Source organism: Gymnoscopelus microlampas (assembly GCF_963454915.1).
Source record: "Gymnoscopelus microlampas genome assembly, chromosome: 10".
Taxonomy (NCBI): Eukaryota; Metazoa; Chordata; class Actinopteri; order Myctophiformes; family Myctophidae; genus Gymnoscopelus; species Gymnoscopelus microlampas.
The window spans coordinates 3,385,070-3,406,195 of NC_139947.1; the positions used below are offsets into that span (position 1 = coordinate 3,385,070).

General features: G+C 44.2%; 1 protein-coding gene across 1 annotated transcript; it reads right to left on the reverse strand.

Moving 5' to 3' along the window:
• Positions 1-323: 323 nt before the first annotated feature.
• Positions 324-13,220, reverse strand: LOC311054408 (uncharacterized protein). The gene is made up of 5 exons (XM_084070362.1): positions 12,849-13,220; positions 12,712-12,737; positions 12,181-12,279; positions 1,742-2,485; positions 324-1,521 (listed from the first exon to the last, which is right to left on the reverse strand). The coding sequence occupies exons 3-5, from the start codon at positions 12,245-12,247 to the stop codon at positions 686-688; spliced, it is 1,647 nt and encodes a 548-aa protein (XP_083926488.1). The 5' UTR covers positions 12,248-12,279; positions 12,712-12,737; positions 12,849-13,220; the 3' UTR covers positions 324-685.
• Between the last annotated feature and the right edge of the window lie 7,906 nt (positions 13,221-21,126).

The window sequence follows — 21,126 nt, forward strand, 5'->3', positions numbered from 1 at the left end:
GCCCACCCGCTCCCCCCTCTTCTTCTTCCCTTTAATGATGTCTATGGAAATAAAAGCGACAGAGCTTGCACAAAAACTAATTTCACCCATTTTTTTATTTCTGTAGTGTAAACCTGTTATGTGACAATAAAGCTGATTCTGATTCACATCACAATTTAATAATGTAATACAACACAATAATGATCATAGCTATTTCATTAATTGTAACAATTACTGTCATAATTCATAAAACATATATTATATTAAATAAGAAAAGGTGATTGAAATGGTGCCCCATTCATTGGGCATGTAATAGCACACAGCACAATGACATCAAATCATGATATAAAAACTCATATTCTGGAAAAACAGTCCTACCTTATACAATCAATATGATTTACATGGTCATTTATAACAAATAAATAACACCACAATAATTTGGAATATCTTTAAGTAAAAAAAGAAAGAAAAACGTTACCGTAAACATTAAACTGATTGTAGTAATGTTTTAAAATAAGAAAAACAAAAGAGATGGAGATTGACTCCACAAGATGAGTCTTCCTGGAAACTTCTATTGACAGGAGCATTATTATTTTTTTAACTTGTCAATCCAACTCCCTGACAACATACAGCGGTTTCATGTGATCCTCCCAGTGAGCTGATTTCCCCCCCCCTTTGTGTGAATGCTGATATCTTTTCAGAGCACTTAACTGACTGAAACTCTTCTCACACTGTTAACACTGTGACAAGAGTTTTCTCCAGTGTGGACACGCTGGTGTGTCTTCAGTTGGCGTGACTCACGGAAACTCTTGTCACAATGTTGACAGTGGAAAGGTTTTTCTCCAGTGTGGAGACGCTGGTGTGTCTTCAGGTTACCTGACTGAAAGAAACTTTTGTCACAATGTTTACAATGGAAAGGTTTTTCTCCAGTGTGGACACGCTGGTGTTGCTTCAGGTTACCTGACTTATTGAAACTTTTGTCACAATGTTTACAATGGAAAGGTTTTTCTCCAGTGTGGATAAGCTGGTGTCTCTTCAGGTTACCTGACGCAGTGAAACACTGGTTACAATGTTTACAGTGGTAAGGTTTTATCCCAGCGTGGACACGCTGGTGTCTCTTCAGGATAAATGACTCTCGGAAACTCTTGCCACAATGTTGACAGTGGAAAGGTTTTTCTCCAGTGTGGACACGCTGGTGTATCTTCAGGTCATATGGCCGACTGAAACTCTGGCGACAAATTTTACAATGGAAAGGTTTTTCTCCAGTGTGGACACGCAGGTGTACCTTCAGGGTACCTGGCGCAGTGAAACACTGGTTACAATATTTACAGTGGTAAGGTTTTTCTCTTTGTTTAGGGCTGGTTGTAAAGCTGTTGATTTGCTGTTGGGCTGATGAGGTGATCTGTCCATTACTCAGCATTTGGCGGTAGAGGTCGTTGTGTTTACGCCTGATGTGTTTATGGAGGAAGAGCTGAGATGTGAAGGAGTATGAACACTCAGAACAGGAAAAGAACTGAGTCTGGGAAGACTGGGGCCTCACTCCTGTGAGAGAGAGAGGGGGGCAGAGGGGCGAGAGAGGGAGGAAGATAGAAGGGGAGAGGCTGGTTAAAAATGGTGAGTACAAATACAACTTGAAAGCCGGAGCATTACGGCTTCCCTGTTAATATTTCTGATTTAATTGTATTTCATCGACCCCTTTTATTCCAACTCCCAGTGTTCCCCACCAATGTAAGTCCTGTCCCTGTGTTTAACACTGACTGACCTCCACTGGACTCCTCCCAATCATCACTGTCTTCAGTATGGATACGCTGGTGTTTCTTCAGGTCAGATGACTGAAAGAAACTCTTGTCACAATGTTTGCAGTGGAAAGTTTTTTCCCCAGTGTGGACATTCTGGTGTGTCTTCAAATTACGTGAATCTCTGAAACTCTTATCACAATGTTTACAATGGAAAGCTTTTTCTCCAGTGTGGATACGCTGGTGTTTCTTCAGGGCAGATGGCCTATTGAAACTCTTACCACAATGTTCACATAGGAAAGGTTTTTCTTCAGTGTGGACACACTGGTGTCGCTTCAGGTCAGATGGCTTTTTGAAACTCTTATCACAATGTTTACAATGGACAGCTTTTTCTCGAGTGTGGATAAGCTGGTGCCTCTGGAGACGATATGAAAAGCTGAAACTCTTGTCACACAGTTTACACTGGAAAGCTTTTTCTCCAGTGCGTATACGCTGGTGGGTTTTCAGGTGACTTAACATACTACAATCAAAGAAGTCACTGTCTTCAGTGACTTCAGTGTCCGATTCAAGCTCAACTTCAATTTCAGAACAGTGCGAAGAGATGTCTTCATCCTCTTTTTTCACTGCTAGTAATGTCAACATTGACCCATCAGGCTCCTTTGGTCTTTGAAGTAACTCCTCCTGTTCCTCTTTAATGTGTGGAGGCTCTGGTTCCTCCTGGAGCAGACTGGGGCTGCTCTCCTCTTTACACACAGCCATGTGCAGGATGTCTAGTTGGAGCAGAAAAATAACATGATAGTGAACACTGGATTTCTGCAGTGTAAACAAACAGTTTTGGTATTCCATACAAAAGGATGTATCACCTACTTCAGCTGCATTCCCACTGACAGATCAATAATCTTTCTAGTCACTTGAATCGAGTCATTTTGTTCGCTGGGTGTTGCGATGGGGCAAAAGTGTTAATTTGCATGTTCAACTAATCGCCTCTTCAAGCTGTCAATCACTAAACATATGGAAAGAGTAGACAATTCTAACAAAAGTTTTAATCTAGCAGTTGTATGTGTGAAAATAAGAACGATTCAGCAACTACAAGTTCTATTTCATGAATAAAATATTGATAATTTACAATCAAGCTGTGAAAAACACACACAAAGCGTGTGTTTTTCCTCCTTCCCAGCTGGCAGCTGTAGCCTACTGCCCAGAGACCAAATGTGTTCACATAGTACAGTGTTAAAGGGACTACACCATGAATTTTAACTTTTTCTTCTTTTTGTGTGTTTTTGGTCTCCCCTACCTCTCTTCTATCCCCAAAAATACCCCAGTTTGAACACTCAGGCATTCACAGCAAATCTGGGGATTTCTGTAAATTGGTCTCAAAACAGACCAAACTGATTCTGAACTGATTCTTTTCTTTCTCTTTAAAAAAAAAAAACTTTTTCCACACAGAACCAGGAGATATAGTGGAGCTGCTAAGAGAAAAATCGTTCACTTTGTGATGCAAGCATGAAATTTGGTACATTTACTCTTCAAACCCCACTCTTTTCAAAAATACCGCTGGCCACGCAAAATTCCAAAATGGCGGCCCACAAATCCAAGATGTCTGTCCAAAAGTTAGGTGTTTCCTTTATAACTCGAAATGTATTGATTTTAAGCACCATAAATGCATTAAAGTTGAATATAAATTTGGGCATTGCGGATATTTTGGTACTAAGTACATGTCTGTATCTATTACGGTTCTTGAGGTACAGCATATAGGTACTTTTACAGACTCAGGAGAGTAAGAAATGTGTAACATTGATTGTTAATAAGTGAATATGGTGATATTTGGTGTTATTTTCATAACCTGTTATTTTCAGTAGGGTTATAACATACAATTCTAAATCCAAGATGGCTGCCGTTAACTTGAAGTAATCATATCTTAGCAACTATGATACTTTTTTTTTGGCGTGCATATGTTTTTTGGTCTATGAATCCAATGGGGCCATTGCAGTACAGAATTTAGACATTGATAAAAGTGGATATTTTGGTACCTAGTGCATGTCTATATTATTGCGGTTCTTGAGATACAGCTTATAGGTTCTTTTACGGAACCGGGAGAGCATAAAAAAGAGGTTTGAGTTACACCTCACAGTTGCAACTGCACAGAGCTGTACACATGAGACCCCGTTTATAGCACTTGCACCCTGCCACGACAGCCACATTTACAGCCACATTTGGTAAGCTGTTCGCACGTCTTGGCTATTGGAGAGTTGGCTGTCCAGAAGACCTGCCATTCCTCACCAACCTTCTGCCATCCCCAGTCTGCAGGGTCCTCTACTCCTGGCTGACACTGGGTTGCCTGGGCCCACACACAACCAGCCTGGTAGGCAGTACGCCTGGTGTGTTGGAGCAAAGCTGCTCTGGTTGGTGGGATTGACTCATAAGGCCTCTGCTTTCTGGCAAACATGTCAAACCTGGCCTCATCCACAGTAGCAGCTGTACTGGATCTGTCATATATTAGGATGACAAACCTCTCCAGAATCTGTAGGTCACAATCCTCCACTGTGGGAAATACCCAGTTTGGAGAATACAGGCGAGACCTCTGGGCATATGTCCCATGTCTGCCAAGCAGTTTTCTTGCCTTTGTTGCGGAAGGCTGACACAGTGTCACATCCTGTAAAGGCATGAAAGAATAGCATGCCTTTGACCTTCTCCTGGCCAACAAAATGAAATAGGTCATGCACACTGATCCAGCGCAGGCTCTGACCTTGTCCAAATGCAACCCACATCTGCTGTAGTCCAGCCTCTTGAAGAGCAGCGAAGACACTTAGTGCTAAGATGAGAACATCTGTGTCATTTGCCTTGATCAGGATGGATTGGCTACCATGTTCTGCAGCATGTTTGGCGTGCACAAAGATGCAGCTATCAGCTTCCTCATGAGAGCATTTATCCAGTCCATCAAGACCAGTTTCATGCGTGCTGAGGACAGCAGGTCCCTTTGTGACAATCACAATATTTGGAACGAACATTTGTGCAACCTTGTTGGCAAGAAAGTGATACAACTTGTGCCTCAGGAAGTTATGCCAGTTAGATGGCATAGTGTTCTTATTTGTCACCTTGCGTCTTCCTCCATGGCCACGTTTGGACCTGGTTTCAGCTTTAAGACTCGATGGGCTGTACACATCAAAGACCAGATGTGTCATTGTGTACTTGCTGCTGTACATGTATATCACTGGTAGGAAGTCAAGAGCTGCATAGTCCTCAAATGTCTTGGATATTTTTGGTGGCAGGGCATGGACCAAAGCTGACCCATCTACAATGAGAACATCTGCCTCAGGTTCTTTGTCAACTGGTGGGACATAAGTCTCAAGGATAGAGGACAGCTGAGACTTCTGGCAAGAGTACCAGTCTTCCACCCTTGCTCAACGCAGCAGGAAAGGACTGGTTCTCATGCTGATCTCCCGCAGGTCACATACTCGGCTCTGACAGGAGATGAAAAGCTTTGAGAACAGCTGACAGTCCTCCTTGAGAAGCTTCTGCTTTGAGGGTTCAGCAGAAGAGGAATTCTGTCTGAAGAAGTCAGCTTTGTTTTTCTTGATTGGCTCATAGAAGAAGGATGGATTGTCTTCCAGTGCCTTACAACTAGGTTCAGTTATTATCGGTTAACCTACACCTAGCCCGATCATTCTTCCAATGCCATTTAAGTCCCGTGTGATCTGTACACCATCCGGGTAACTTAAGCCCTTGGCTCGGCTCTCCCGCACTGGCACACCCTTTCGATTCAGGTGCGGCTATCTAACTATATCTACTAACTACCAACTATGTTTTACTAGCTAATGGATATGGGGCAGTCAGACAGCATTTGGGACACTAAACTAAACTATACTATTACAACTACAAGGCTAATAAAACATTAATCTAAATCAGCCGACACTGAACCCCATGCTGAGTTACACAGCAGTGATGTCACCAGTGTGCCCTGGTTGTGTGCTGACATTCACTCTATTGCATTTGTAAGATTTTATCAATGTCTAAATTCTGTACTGCAATGGCCCCATTTGAACACATAGACCAAAATGTGCCACATGTGCACACCAAAAAGAAAGTTTCATAGTTGTTAAGAGTTGTTAAGTTGTTTTAGTTTTTGATTTAGAATGTTATGTTACAGCCCTACTGAAAACAGGTTATGAAAATAACATTTTCATTTTGGCATATTTACTTAACAACAATCAGTGTTACAAATGTATTGCTCTCCCGAGTCTGTAAAAGTACCTATATGGTGTATCTCAAGAACCATAATAGATACATACATGTACTTGGTACCAAAATATCCGCAATGCCCAAATTTATATTCACCTTTAATACATTTATGGTGCTTAAAATCAATACATTTCGAGTTATAAAGGAAAAACCTAACTTTTGGACGGACATCTTGGATTTGTGGGCCGCCATTTTGGAATTTTGCGTGGCCAGCGGTATTTTTGAAAAGAGTGGGGTTTGAAGAGTAAATGTACCAAATTTCATGCTTGCATCACAAAGTGAACGATTCTTGCTATATTCTGCAGTTAGCTGCTGCACTAATAACATGCATACAAACTGGCTCAATAGCGCCCCGTGCCAAACAGGACAATGTGGTATTGCAGGTGAAAGTGCTTTATAAGCCAGAGAGAAGTTAGTTGGAATGAGTATATCTGAGGCTTGATTTAGGCTCAAACCTTTTGAAAAACGCTTGAGGGACATAAACAATATGATATTAAATATATATATATATATTTTTTTTAATTCATGGTGTAGTCCCTTTAATTTAACTCTGGAGTGTACAAATGGAACCAAGTGGACATGTAAGGGACCGTTTGGTTACATCTTCTCAGGTACACAAAAACACCCACAACTTCTCAGTTGCTGGCTGTGCGTCTACAAGGGCTTGTGTGTTGTCTTTGCTGTGTTATTTAGTCCCCCCAGGAATCCGGAGAAAAAGTCTTGATTCCACGGAGAGCAAGTCTTGATTCCGCGGAGAGCAATTATGGATTTTTTACATTACAGATATGTTTTTTACATCACCAAGTTCGCACGGGTCTGCTCTCCAATTTAATCCGATGATCTAAGCTGTGTGATGTATACATTTTAAGTTAAGGCCATTAATATGAACCCATGTCTCTCTTCACTCTAGCAATCAGTACACCTGGTGTTAGCTAGCTTGTCAGTCATTGACTGCTCAGTGGTGCTGTAAAGTAACTAAGTATATTTACTCAAGTACTATGCAAGTGCTTACAATGCACAGTTTAATTTTGAGGTACTTTTATTTTCCTTTCCATTTTTGTTACTTCTACTCCACTACAATTACAGCATATGACAGCTTTAGTCACTTGTTACTTTGCAGATTTGATTATTAATACAAAACCTACAGTAACCACACACAGCCGATCTACAATGTGATGCTTTACAAGCTTGTAGATCTGCTATTTTCTGAAAATGTAAGTACTTTTACTTTGGTACTCACAGTATATTTTAATGCTAAAACGTGTGTGTATTTCAAGCTCCAAACCCCCCCCCCCCCCCCCCCCCACATACACACACACCATACTCCACCGCCCCCCACCACCTACACCACATGACATACCCCTCCCTCTGTCATACTATTTGGAAAAAGCCGATCTTCTTGTGTTCTGCACTGAGCCTTGTATTCCGCGGACAGCTTTAAAATCCACGGACGGCCTTGAAATTTGCAGTAATATCCGCGATCGCGGAATCGCGGATTCCTGGGGGAACTAGTTATTGGTTCCCGGAAGAGTAAATTTGGCCATAGGCCAAGCCATTACAGAACAGGTACATAAAAAAATACCACCAAAGTGAAAAAAGCGGCACTCCAAAATAATAGATGCAAGACAGGCTCAGATACGCGTTCTTCTATAGATAACGCTAATGCGTTTGGTATAGAACAGGGTTTGTCTGTATGTATTGTGGAGTCTCGCTAGGAGACCGCCTGACAGGTAGGCACCTCACCGTGGAGAGACAGTGGGAGAGAGACAGAGAGAGGCTCAACAGTCAGCGCAGCAGCCTGGGCCGCGTCATCGAGGGGCGTTACCTGCCAATCTCCCTCATGAATCAGCCCCAACTTATTGCACCTGCGAGGACGGGCTAGGTGGGGCACCAAACTACAAAAGCAGCCACTCTGTCTCAGTCTCTCACTGGCTCTTCTGGTGAACGGATGGGTGGTCAGGCAGTAAGCGAATACTCCACTATGTCCCTCACAATTGTAATTGCTGGTGAAATAGATGCCCTTAATTGGGTTTGTACCCTGCCTTCTGTGTCTTGGCCTTGATCAGTATCCCACATATGGTGGAGAATACGGGTAATACTGATCCACACCAAAACCCACAAGATGGAGCACGCAACCACTTTAACGGCACTAGTAAAAAGCGAAACTGACTTGCAGACAGACGGTACAAAAATGAATAGACAGAATTGCCAGAGATAAGTAAGTAAGTAAGTACATTTTATTTAAATAGCACATTTCACAGAGAAAAACTCACAAAGTGCTTTACATACAATGCAAATACAATAATTAAAAACAATAACAGCAGCAAAAACAATAACAGCAACAAAAACAGCATACATACTACAAAGGAGAAAAAAGAAGTCAAGGGAAATCCGCGAAAGCCTGTCTAAACAGAAATGTTTTTAAGTGGTTCTTAAAAATGCCCACAGAGGAGCTACAGCCTGGAAGGCTCTGTCACCTCTGGTTATAAAGTTGGTTCGAGGGATGATGATGTAGCCAGTACTCACGCACCATGGGAGGTGCTCACTAAATTGTCACCAGAAGATGATATTGAAGCGTATACCCTATTACGCACAGTGCACAGCTGGCTGACGAGTGGAGGAGAGACCCCCGTGATCGACCGACTAGTGATTGACCGATGTATTCGTTCCTTGCCGCCTGACGCCCGAAGATACGCCTCACAAGTGAGCACGAATTCACTGGAGAACCACCTAGTGAGCGTGGACATGATGAGGGCAGACGCAGCCGAGGCCCCCGGCGAGGAGAAGGCCAGCCGCGACCGGAGGAGGGCGCCCCCACCGAACCCGTCCGCCGCCCGAACCGAAGCCGCCGTCGCCGAGGGGCCCACCCGGGGCCCACAGCACCGGCGCTGCTACGTCTGTGGCCAAGCGGACCACATCCTGGGCCTGCCCGGGTCGAGACCGCTGCCAGCTTTGACGCCGCCCGCCCCTGCCTGCACACCGGGACCGGACACCGACACCACGCCCGCCTGCCGGTGAAGATCGGGGGCACCGACACCCATGCCCTCCTTAACTCGGGGAGCGCGGTGACGCTCATGCGCCCTGACCTCGCGGGAAAGCTCGGCGCCACCACCGTCCCGGTGACCTGCGTGCACGGCGACGTGCGCCACTATCCAGTGATGCAGCTCCGCATCCAGACGCCGAGGGGCGTTGTGCCGAACCTGCCTGTGCCGCTGCTGATCGGGGCCGATTGTGTCCTGTTCGCCCGCTACTGGGACCCTGGCCTACGAAGTGGAACACCCCGCCGCCACCGGGCCCACTCCACGCCTGCCCGGCGTTCCGACCCACCTCCCCCGACGGAGTGAGCGGCACGTCCCCCGAAGAGGACAGGACCGAGGAGACAGAGGAGAGGCCACCGACGAGGACCCGGACCCCTTCGCCGAGTTCCCGAGCGCCGAACCGACTGAACCCCTGAGGGCAGGCGAGTTCGCCACGGCGCAGTGGACTGATCCAAATTTGGACATGGCGCGCCAGAATGTCGCCACCATCAAAGGCAAGAACTGTGACGGGGTGAGTGCACTGAATCCCCCGTTCTTGTTAAAAAGGGACTGTTGTATAGAGGGGTGCTAGACAAGGGGGGGATATGATTGAACAATTGCTGGTGCCTAAAACGTATACGTCACGAGTGTTGTACTTAGGCCACACGCACCAGCCGGGGGCCCACCTGGGTGTGCAAAAGACATATGAGCGTATTTTGGCCCGCTTCCCCCTGTCAGGTGACAAGAAGGTCAGTTGGCTCTCACGCATTGAAGGAAGCATGAGCTCGGCCCTGCGCTCCCTGGCTGTGGGGGACTGGTGTAGGGCTGGTGTAGCGCCCAGGATCACTTAGGAAATTGGCACCGGGTGAAAAAAAATGGGTTACAAAAATCACAGGATAAAAAAATAAAAAAAGAAAAGAAAAGGAAGCAAAATACAGTCTTTTTCAGTTATAAGTTAAACAAGGAGTGGATGGAGCTGCAAATCTTCAGATAATGATATCTTGGGTTCTAAAAAAAATAAAAATAGATTGCACTCAATGAGTTAAAAGTGAAATGCATACGTACCTCAGTCTACCACCCCCAAACCGATGGTCTGGTGGAAGGTTCAACCAGACGCTAAACAAAATGTTTAAAAAATGTATTGATGTTGACGGGAAAGACTGGGACCAGTTGATCCCGTATGTGCTCTTTACCATCAGGGAGGTGCCGCAGGTGTCCACGGGGTTCTCGCCATTTGAATTGGTGTACGGCCGGAGACCCCGTGGACAACTCGATATCGCCAAGGAAGCCTGGGAGTGCCAGCCTTCCCCCCACCGCAGCGTTGTGGAGCATGTGGACCGCCTCCAGGCCCGGGCGAAGAAGATATGGCCTCTGGTGCGCGAACACATGGAGAAGACCCAACGAGACCAGGCCCGCACCTACAACCACGGCGTGACGCTCCGTGAGTTCCAGGTGGGGGAGAAAGCTAGTCCCCAGCAGCGAGTGCAAATTCCTGGCGAAATGGCAAGGACCGTATGAAGTGGTGGAAAAGATGGGGCCCGTGGACTACAAAGTGAGCCAGCCCGGCCGGCGAAAAGGCCATATACCACATGAACATTTTAAAAAGATGGAACACAGCCCAGCCGCTGCCCATGCCGGCCTTGTTGGCCACCGTCTCCCCGCAGAGCCTGCCCCCGGTCCCCATCGGAGACGACCTCTCCCCCGCCCAGACCCAGGAGATCAAGGACCTGCTGGGGCGGAGTCGGGATATCTTCTCCGAGGTCCCCGGACGGACCACCGGCATACGCCACGACATGTGCACCGACCCCGGGAAGGTGGTGCGTCAACGCCCGTATCGTATTCCCAAGGCCAGACGTGGGGCCATAAAGGAGGAAGTGACCAAGATGTTGGAGCTCGGGGTCATAGAAGAGTCCTACAGCCCCTGGTCGAGTCCAATTGTAGTGCCGAAACCCGACGGGACCCTGCGGTTCTGCAATGATTTTCGATGGCTAAATGACGTCTCCACCTTCGACGTGTATCCGATGCCCCGGGTGGACGAGCTCATCGAGCGCCTCGGACCGGCCCGGGTTCGTCAACACCCTCGACCTGACCAAGGGCTACTGGCAGGTGCCTCTGACGGACCGGGCCAAGGCGAAGACGGCCTTCTCCACGCCCGATGGCCTTTTCCAGTACACTGCCGTTCGGAGTGCATGGCGTGCCAGCCACCTTCCAGCGGCTGATGGATCGAGTGCTGCGGCCGCACCGCGCCTACCTAGATGATATCGTAATCCACTGCCCCAGCTGGACCCTCCACCTGCAGCACCTCCACGCCATACTGGACGCCCTCAGATGAGCCGGGCTGACCGCAAACGCAAAGAAATGCCGCATCGGCTTGACGGAGACCGACTACCTCGGCTTCGCCATGGGGAGAGGATGTGTGAGACCGCAGAGAGCGCAAGGTGGAGCGCATCCGAGACTGGAAAAATTAAGCGAATACTCCACTATGTCCCTCACAATTGTAATTGCTGGTGAAATGTAGAACTAAAAGACTGTCTCTTTTACTTCATAGGCAACCTGTGGAACGATGTAAAGCAATGCTGAATTATGATGCATGGAAACCCCAAATACTCACCAATACTTACCTTATGATTTAAACGCATGAACAATGCTCTGTGAAGCCCGATTCTGAAATAAACGCCCGTAATTGGGTTTGTACCCTGCCTTCTGTGTCTTGGCCTTGAGCAGTATCCCACAGTATGTACAGTATGTATTTCCCCTCAAAAGTAGACCAATCACATCTCCTGCCGTTAAGTGCATGACATCATGAAACAGAAACATCTCCACACATGAAAGCTTGAAATGTCGGGTGAAAGTTGGGTCGTAGTTTAAAATCTATGTATAATATTTTTCATGGCGTGGCTCTGTACGTCTGGAAATAGGTCAGCGAGTCTGCGAATCAGTCTGTCTGTGTATCCGGGACGAATCTCACAAACCGTTTTGACGATCAGCGCCAAATTGCTGCACACTGATAAAGGAAGTATTTTTCCACTTCTGATAGAATCAGTACAATGTACAATGTGTACAATTATTTTTGGTTATGTTATTTTGTTACGGTTTATTATTATCAGTCAAGATATTTTTGCAATGGTTTTTGTACAGTGAAAATGTTATATTGTTGCACTTCTACAACAGAGCAGAACAGAACACAATGTCAGACATGTGAAACTTACTGAGTGGGTGGTCTTCAGGTTCCTCGTGTTTAATAGAAATGTCCCTGGCTGAGTCTGGAGAGTTCATCTTCACCTGCAGTCTGGACTCCACACACTGCTCTGAATGAAGGAATTGAATAAAGACTTTAATAACTGCAGACCTAGTGGTGTCAAGAATAACAGTAATATTTGCAGAAGGTAAAGGCAATATGGCCTAAGCCCAACTCATTACCATATGAATCTTGGGTGCAAGATTATAGGATTTATATATTAGGGGAGAAATCATTTGTAATGTAAGATTACATAAAGAAGAATGTGTCAAAAGATGGACTCCTGCAATGCAAATAATGGTCTAAAGTGAATAAGGTGAAAGTAGCCAATCTGTTTCTTTATGTTTCTGCAACCAGACAGGATGAGCAATTTTTTTGATCATCGGGATATTATCATTGCATGGTATAGTTTGTCATAATTATTTCTTAGTAAAATTAGATATAGTGACAGTCCTACAACAGAACAGAGAAAAAAAAGGGGGGGGGGAAAGTTCATCTTAACCTGCAGTCTGGACTCCACACACTGGCCTGAAATGAAGGAATTGAATAAGGACTTTAAAGATGGGGTTCCATGGTTCTTTTCCCCCTAAAACATAGTCATTGGGTATTATTATTGTACTAGAGATTCGGGCCACTTACACCTACGTCACACTGCCCATCTGACCAATATGTCTGAGTCATAGTGTTGGGGGTTTGTCAGAGAAACCGTTGTACCTGTCTGTCTGTGTCCCTTTTGTGACCATATATGGAGATGTCTGTTTATGTCTATCTACCTGTGTCGCTTTTGTGACCATATATGGAGATCCCTGATGTCATCAGTATATGCCCATACTTTGGAAAGCCCTTATATGGGCATATTGGTTGGATCGGCAGTTCTGGACAACTGGATATCTGAACTACTCGAGAAGCCGAGTTTGAAGTCGCTCGGTCCCATATATGCATATGACCATATATGGGCATAGTGGTCGGATCTGTGGGTCCCACGGCAAAATGCAGAAAATGTATGGCATAAAAATCAGTGTAACCAGACTTTAAACCTACCGTATATACGTAGGTGATCTGAAAATAGCAGAACTAAAAGAGACACATTGTGAGCTAGATCAGACTTGTTTTCTTTTTTTTTCTTTCTTTTTTTTACAACTTTTACTTTAAACTGGAAGATAATGGGATGAGCAAGTACAACATGATTCTTGCAGTATTATCCTTCAGGTTGTTGAGTACAATATTTCTGGTTTAAGAAAACAGACAACTACATTATATTACTACAGTATGTACTAAGGCCGGCGTTACCGGGCTAAGTTAACGGCGGACTCTTATCGCGCGATAAAAAAATTACCGCCGTTAATCTATTCTCAAAGGTGGGTCTGGGAGCCAAGTACATTAGCTTTACTCTGTGTCTGTGTGTGTGTGTGTGCGTGTGTGCGTGTGTGCGTGTGTGCGTGTGTGTGTGTGTGTGTGTGTGTGTGTGTGTGTGTGTGTGTGTGTGTGTGTGTGTAAGTGTGTGTGTAAGTGTGTAAGTGTGTGTCCGCGCCCGAGCGGGGGGGGGGGGGAGGGGGGGACTCTGCATGTAGCGTTGATTTCAACTTGTTGAAAGTGTGTGTGTGTGTGTGTGTGTGTGTGTGTGTGTGGGTGTGGGTGTGTGTGCGCGCGCGAGCGATGTGTTTGTGTGACGAGCATACATGCGTGTGTCAGACTGCTCCTCCTACCTGCTGCTTAGAGTTAGAGGAGCTGCACTCCCTCGCCTCTCATTGAAAATGAATGTCCTTAATGTAACAAGCTGCCTAAAGCCTTCTGTATGAAAAGCTTGACTGTTTATGTCCATTCGTCGGATTGACGTTCGTTTTATTGAACTCAGTGATTTTACGCGACTTGTCTTTCACTTAGAATCAAATGTCCGTCAAGTCAAACGAGAGTAACACTTGATTCCGGACGGTTGGCCTTCAAAATAAGAGCGTGTGTCCCGTTTTACTTTAGGTCAGAGAAATTCAAAATAAGAGTGCACTGACTTGCTTTTTTTCTTTAAGAAGAAGAATACTCAGTTTTCATTGTTGCTACACTTAGAATATCAAATAAAAAGTCAAAAGTGTGAACCAAAAAAATAGGATACTTAAAGTTAAGAGTGATACTGACTTGTTATAGAAGTTTTTTGAAGAATGCTTAGTTTTCAATGTTGCTACACTTAGAATATCAAATAACAACTGTGGGAACCCAATAGCACTTAAATAGTGATATTGACAGTTTTTTTTTAAATAATTTGACGTTGCAACACTTAAAATATAGAATATGACATTTTAACGGTAATATCGTATATCGTATCGATATCGCAATATTTGATGGACTCATGGTGTAATGGGCTACCTGGCCTGAGAAACGTAAGGAGGAAAGAAAAAGCAAGGCCTTACTTCTGGTCATTATTTGGGTAGAACACACATATTTTGAATGCCTTCGGCAGACTTCAAATGAACCATTTTAATCTAGATTAATCTAGATTAACTCCAGGATTGCAGATAGATTAATCTAGATTAAAAAAATTAATCTATGCCCACCTCTAGTATGTACATAGTAATATGGTTGGAAGCTAAACTGTTAATTTGCAGCCCATGAATAAGACAGGGAAACTATTTTCAATGCCATACATTACATGGATGGTCACTCTCTCTGACACACTATTATGGCAAATGTTTAGTTGGTAAGGATTCAGTGTCTGGTGCATGAAGACATGGAGCTCTAACTTCATTTAACAAAATTAACATTACTGTGGACAGAGTAGAGATCCTGCTGATTTACAAGCTCGTTTACACCTCATTGCTTATATGGAGATTAACCACAGTAATGCTATAACACACTGATGTTACTGTAGAGTTACAATGATAATAGTGACGTCAACAACAACAAGCTACACATGTATATCAATGTCTTATTGCTGCTGCTGTGGAGCTATAGGCTTAGACTCTCGTAGATGTATTTTATCGATGTTGACAGTTTTTATCTCTACGAGAGTCTTAGCTACCACTCTCCTAGATTGGCCTGGAATGTAAGCTCCAAAGCCTGTACTTCTCCAAACGTGTACAAATGCAAGTCATAGGTGCTTATCCGGTTGGCCCAAATGTTAACTCGGTGTTCGACCTGTTTGTGCAACGTATTAGTCCATATACTTTAACAAAGAAGTGTTTTAATCCCGTTTGTGGCCGAGCGCCATTTTTTTTACATTGAGTGTAATTCCGGCTTTCACCGGATGCGCCCCCTCAATAACGCCCATTGGTAACTTCCGACAGAATCGTCCACAAACGGGATTAAAACACATCTTTATTGAAAAATATGGACTAATACATTGCACAAACAAGCCGGACACCGAGTTAACATTTGGGGCAAGCGGGTAATCACCTTACATTTTGCATTTGTACATGGTTGGAGAAATACGGGCTTTACTGGCTTTACATTCCAGGACAATCTGGGATATTATGAAGCTATTGTTTGTGTTTATAATCACTTTATAACAAGCAAATTAACAGCTGAGTAACTAGATTTATGTTCCAACTTAAATTAATGAATAAAGACAAATAGATTAAACAAGACACGATTCGTTCATCTTAAATGATAAACAGATGAAACCCAACATGAATGAGTTGATCTTTACCTGCTGTGTTTCAGTGGTTGAGCTGCTAACAAACGTCCTCCTGCTGCTTAACGACGACACTGTTTAGAAACGACACGTTTTTGTTGTCTTATTTGACTTTAATATAAATCTATGGTATTTTAAAGTGTCTTTTATATAAATCTATGGTATTTTATAGTGTCAACAACAGTCAGTCAACACCACCATGTTGTTTTCACTACTGCATTGTGGGTATGTTCTTCTTCTGACAACCACTTTGTCTAGACGCCAGTTGGTGTATTGATGCCCCCTACTGTTGGTCTCGGGTAGTGTCAATTCTATTCCCCAAAGACAAAGATTGTTAATTTAGCACATCATTGGTTCTCAAAGTGGGGTCCAAGGACCCCCAGGGGTACTTGAGGGGGTTCCAGGGGGTCCCCAGCTAAATGATGGACAGGGAGTCAGGGACCAAATGGACCTAGCCTGGGACCAGACGAATCTGCGAGTGCAAAAAAAAATTGCACAGTGATATATAGCTACGCCAGGCTAAAATGGACCCTTATGGGTCTGTAACTCAGAGAGTGTACAAATGGAACCAAATGGACCCGTTAATCACTGTTAGAATTAAATTAACAGTGATTTTACAATATAAATTGCGGTCCAAGTGATAGAAATGCCATTAAATGGGGCCCGTAGCCCTAATGCATGTCAAACTGGGGGTCCTTGAAATTAAAATGGTTGAAATCACTGCTAGAGAGCCGTAAAAATCTTCTATTATGGGGGTCCCTGGCTTATCTTTTCAAGTGGGGGTCCGCGGTCTAATAAGTGTCTATTTGGGGGTCCTTGACACGAAAAAGTTTGAGAACCACTGATTTAGCAAGATACACAACCTCCATTGGAGCCACTAGAGGCGAAGTAGTACACAAATCCTACAAATGGTCTCCTAAGTAGGCGTGGTTTTCTTCTCCCCCGCCTCTCCAAACCAAGCCCCCAGAGTTGCTGAGAAACATTGAAGCCGCCACCCCAGTGGCCAAAGCTGGAACTGCAGGCGGGGAGAAATACATGCACGAGCAACATACCGAGATTTATTTATATATATAGATATAAATATGTAAACATATTATACATAAATACATATGCATTTACATATAAATAGGCATCTCGAGTGTATTTAATAAATATCTCGCGTTCAATCCTTGACACACAGGCTGCCGTAGAACGCAAAAAGGACACTAGTGCGCATGCTCATAACTCTATGGTGTGTCCAAAAACGACTCAATAATTCTACTTCCGGCAGGCTTTCGGGTGCTTCAAAACGCCAGTGGCCCAATTCCAAACTCCGCCCTAAGCCCTCAAGCCCTGCACCATCATTAGCTTAAGGTAAGTCAGCTGGTAAGTGCCTGAGTGTGGGAGGGTTTAAGGGCTCCAAAAGGGTACAAAAGCAATGGAACAGCCCTTTGTGACGTCCCACGTTACCTTGACGACAGATGACAACGTTGCCGTGACAACCAAAGATGCGACTGACACTTGCCTCCCTGGGCCTCTTAATTCTGCATTTATTTCTCGGCCAGCGACGTCGCAGAAGAAAGGTCAACATTGTTCCACTCCTTTTGCACACACTTGCTCGTGAACATGGACAACAGGTAATTGCTAAATAATGATTAGATACATTTATTTTAAAACCAGCATTAATGATAGGTTAAGTGATATTGAATGGTTAAAAGGTTAAAGCACTATATTCTGAAAGTAATCACTGCTTTAGAGTGTTTGTTCAGTATAAAATGTAATGATTCAGATAAAAGTTTGAACTAAAAATACATTTTCTTTGTTATAAGAATAACGCACATACACACACACATTTTCATTCATTCATGTTCATTTTGGCATTCCAGCGCCCACCATACACCATGCTGAACATCCATGTTAAAATACTAAGGGTGTATCTGGATCCAGAAAGGAGCATGAAGCCTGAGTTCAGGCTCTCCAGGCAGGCCTTCACCAGTCTGCTCAGAATACTCCATCAGGAGAGAGACCATGGCTGGGGCCAGCACCTGGAAATACTGATGTTCACCTACTGGCTAGCACATGGGTTGTCTTACAAGGTCACTTCAGACGCCTTTGACATCCCAAAAACCACAGTCTTTAGAGCAATCCACAATACAGCAAAAGCAATAAGAGAGGCCAAAAGCAAGAGTAATTCACTTCCTACCTCCACACAGCTTGGGAGAAGTTGGCCAAGGCTTTGCCAGACTGGTACGATATCACTCATTCAACAGGGCTGTGGGGGCAATTGGCTGTCATATCCGTATCAAACCACCAAAAAACAATGAAAAAATGCTATTACAACTACAAAGGTTTCCACTCCATCCAGCTCCAGGCCATCTGCGACTCCGAAGCGAGATTTCTGGACATTTTTGTAGGATACCCCGGTTCTGCCCATGACACACGCATTCTGAGAAATAGCCCGGTTTATGTCCAGTCATTATACCCACCACCTGTTTTTTTTATTTCCACACAAAAAGCCATTTGATGGGCCAATGCAGGACCGCTTTAACAAAATGCATGGCAGGGCACGATGTGTTGTTGAGCACGCATTTGGCCAAATGAAGACATGCTGGCGGACCACCTTCCTCAAGGCCCTGGAGGTCCGACCAGCCTTTGCCTCGGAGGTTGCCTTGTCATGCGCATTCTTGCACAACATCTGCCTGGACAACGGGGATGTTCCAGATGAGGAGCCTGAGGAGGAGGAACCTGACGAGCCTGGTCTCCCTCCACTTGACCCAGGGGGCAGAGAGAGCAGTGGGAAGCAACTCCGAAACCGCCTCTGTCAACAGCTCTCTGCACCCCAGCAGCTACACGCCGTTTTGGCAGACCACGATTATGCGAATATTAGATTTTTTTCCTTTTTGAATTAAAAGAGCAACCACTAATATAATTTACCTTTTTATGAAGAAAATTAGTTACATTTTTGGACAAATTTATGTTAGGGTTTGAAATAAAGCTCAAACAATTGCATTTACTGCCCTCTTGTGATTTGTTTATGATGGATAGGCAAGCTTCATACTCAGGACTGACCTTCAAGCACATTTCACAGCAGACATAACACAGCAATCATATGCATGTTCACGTTTTTTTATTTCAAAGAAAGAAAGTATTGCCATTTCACAGAAATGTGATGCATTTAAAGTAAAAAAATATATTTTGCCTTAATGGACGCGCCGGCCCTATCCGGTTGAGCACTTCAAAATAAGAGTACATACAATGGAGAGCATATGTTAACACCCCCACTTGATCTCACATTGGATAGATTTTTTTTTTCAATGAAAATAAAAATACAATAAATCAAATGTAGCCCCCACAGTCAAATTAGCCAGAACCAGCGTGCAACAGACCTGCCAGTCGGACTCAGCCCTATTGGCATGACTGGTAACACATTGGACTGGCGAGTGGGAGCCTCGGGTTGTAGCGCTCCTTTAGCAGCCCTGCTTCTACATTTCGGCGTTCTTCGCCATTTTTTTTTTCTTCACGCCGTTTGGTGCCCCCCCAAGGTTGGTGCCCTGTGCTTCAGCACCCGTTGGATAAGCCACCACTGGGCGAGTGGGAGCCTCGGGTTCAATCCCAGCTCACTGCGTTCCACTACTCAAACTTAAATACAATAATACACTTCAAAATGTGTATGTTACTCTCCAAACATAAATCTTTCAAAACTTTTCAACTTAAACTTTGTAGCTGGTTTGGTCATAACATCATCAGAACATGTGTTCTGTAGGACAATACTCGAGAACCATTTTCCCATCATTAACTATATTTTAATTTTAATTATATTTTATGTCAACGTGCTTTGACCTTTGTCTCTGTACAGGATTTTTAGCTAAAGCTATTGTACCTTGATTGTCCTCATAAATCTTTGGCTGCATGTAATGAAATCCATCAATACCTCGTAACAGTTGAACCAAATACAAACACTCTTGTAGGGTTGCTGCTAAAGCCATGTACTCTGCTTCACAAGTAGAGAGTACTACAGTTGGTTGCTTCTTAGATCTCCACGAAATCAAAGGACCATCTTGGTTTAAGCTGACACAATAACCACTAGTGCTACGTCTGTCACTTGCATCTTCTGCCCAGTTTGCATCACTGAATGCTTGCAATCCTAGTTGCTCGTCACTCTTTCTGTAGCATAACTGCTTATCAATGGTGCCATTTCCTCATCCATTGCACTAGACCATTCTTTTGAGTTAGGTGATGTTACAGCTTCCCCGAATGTAAGGGGTACATTAGACATTAATCTGTAACAGTGGTCTACATTCATCTGAACCTAGTCTTCACTTTCATTAGTTACATAGTCTCTCAAATAGGCTGGTCTCACTCTAGATGGGTAACGTTCGGGCTGATGTTTAGCCTCATCTGTCTGTACCTGGCTCTCCTGAGGTGTAGCTACAACAGGCTCGTGAACCTGCTCTTGAACCTGTTCTGGTGGTAGGAGTGGGTGATTTTTACTAGACCCATTAGCCCATCTCGGTACCTCGAAAACATCATCATCAACTGACCTGTCTGTCTGTGTCTGTCACTCTGCAATGGATGGGATCACACACTTAATCAACCTGTGCTTTTGCACTTTACCACTGTTGGGATAGTAAACCAAATAGGCTGGGCTATTTTTGTCATAACCAACAAAAATCCCTTTGTGCATCAAGTTTCTTCTTCTCCTGTTTGTAGGCATAACACTGCATGACCCAAACGTATGCATCCTAGACTGATTTGGTCGTTTTCCTGTCAGCATAAAATAAGGTGTCTGTTTTGTGCGGTTGCTAAAGCAACGGTTTCTAATAATAGCAGCTGTCTGTACTGCGTAGGTCCATAGCCCTTTCGGTAACTGGCTTTCTATTAACATACACCTTGCCATGTCAAATAAGGTACGGCAGTTTCTCTCTGCTGTGCCATTCTGATGTGGCGAATATGGAGCAGATGTCTCATGTTTGATACCATTTCTGCTGAGTAATGACTGGTAGTTATTACACATGAAAGTCTTACGCATTGTCAGACCTGATGTGTTTAACCTTCCCATAAGGGGCTGTATCTGCAAGGAATTTCTCAGTAGCTTGTACAGCATCACCTTTGTTTTTCAGAAAGTACACAAATACTGCACTCTTGAATAATCATCAGTGAATGATATTGCATATTTATGGCCATCTTTAGATGCTGGGTCTACTGGCCCTGCCAAATCAGTGTGTACCAATTCCAGAGCTGCTTTGGCTCTTGACATCTGGCTCCCTGCTCCTAGTTTGAACAAACTTTCCTTCAGTGCATACATCACATTGCAAA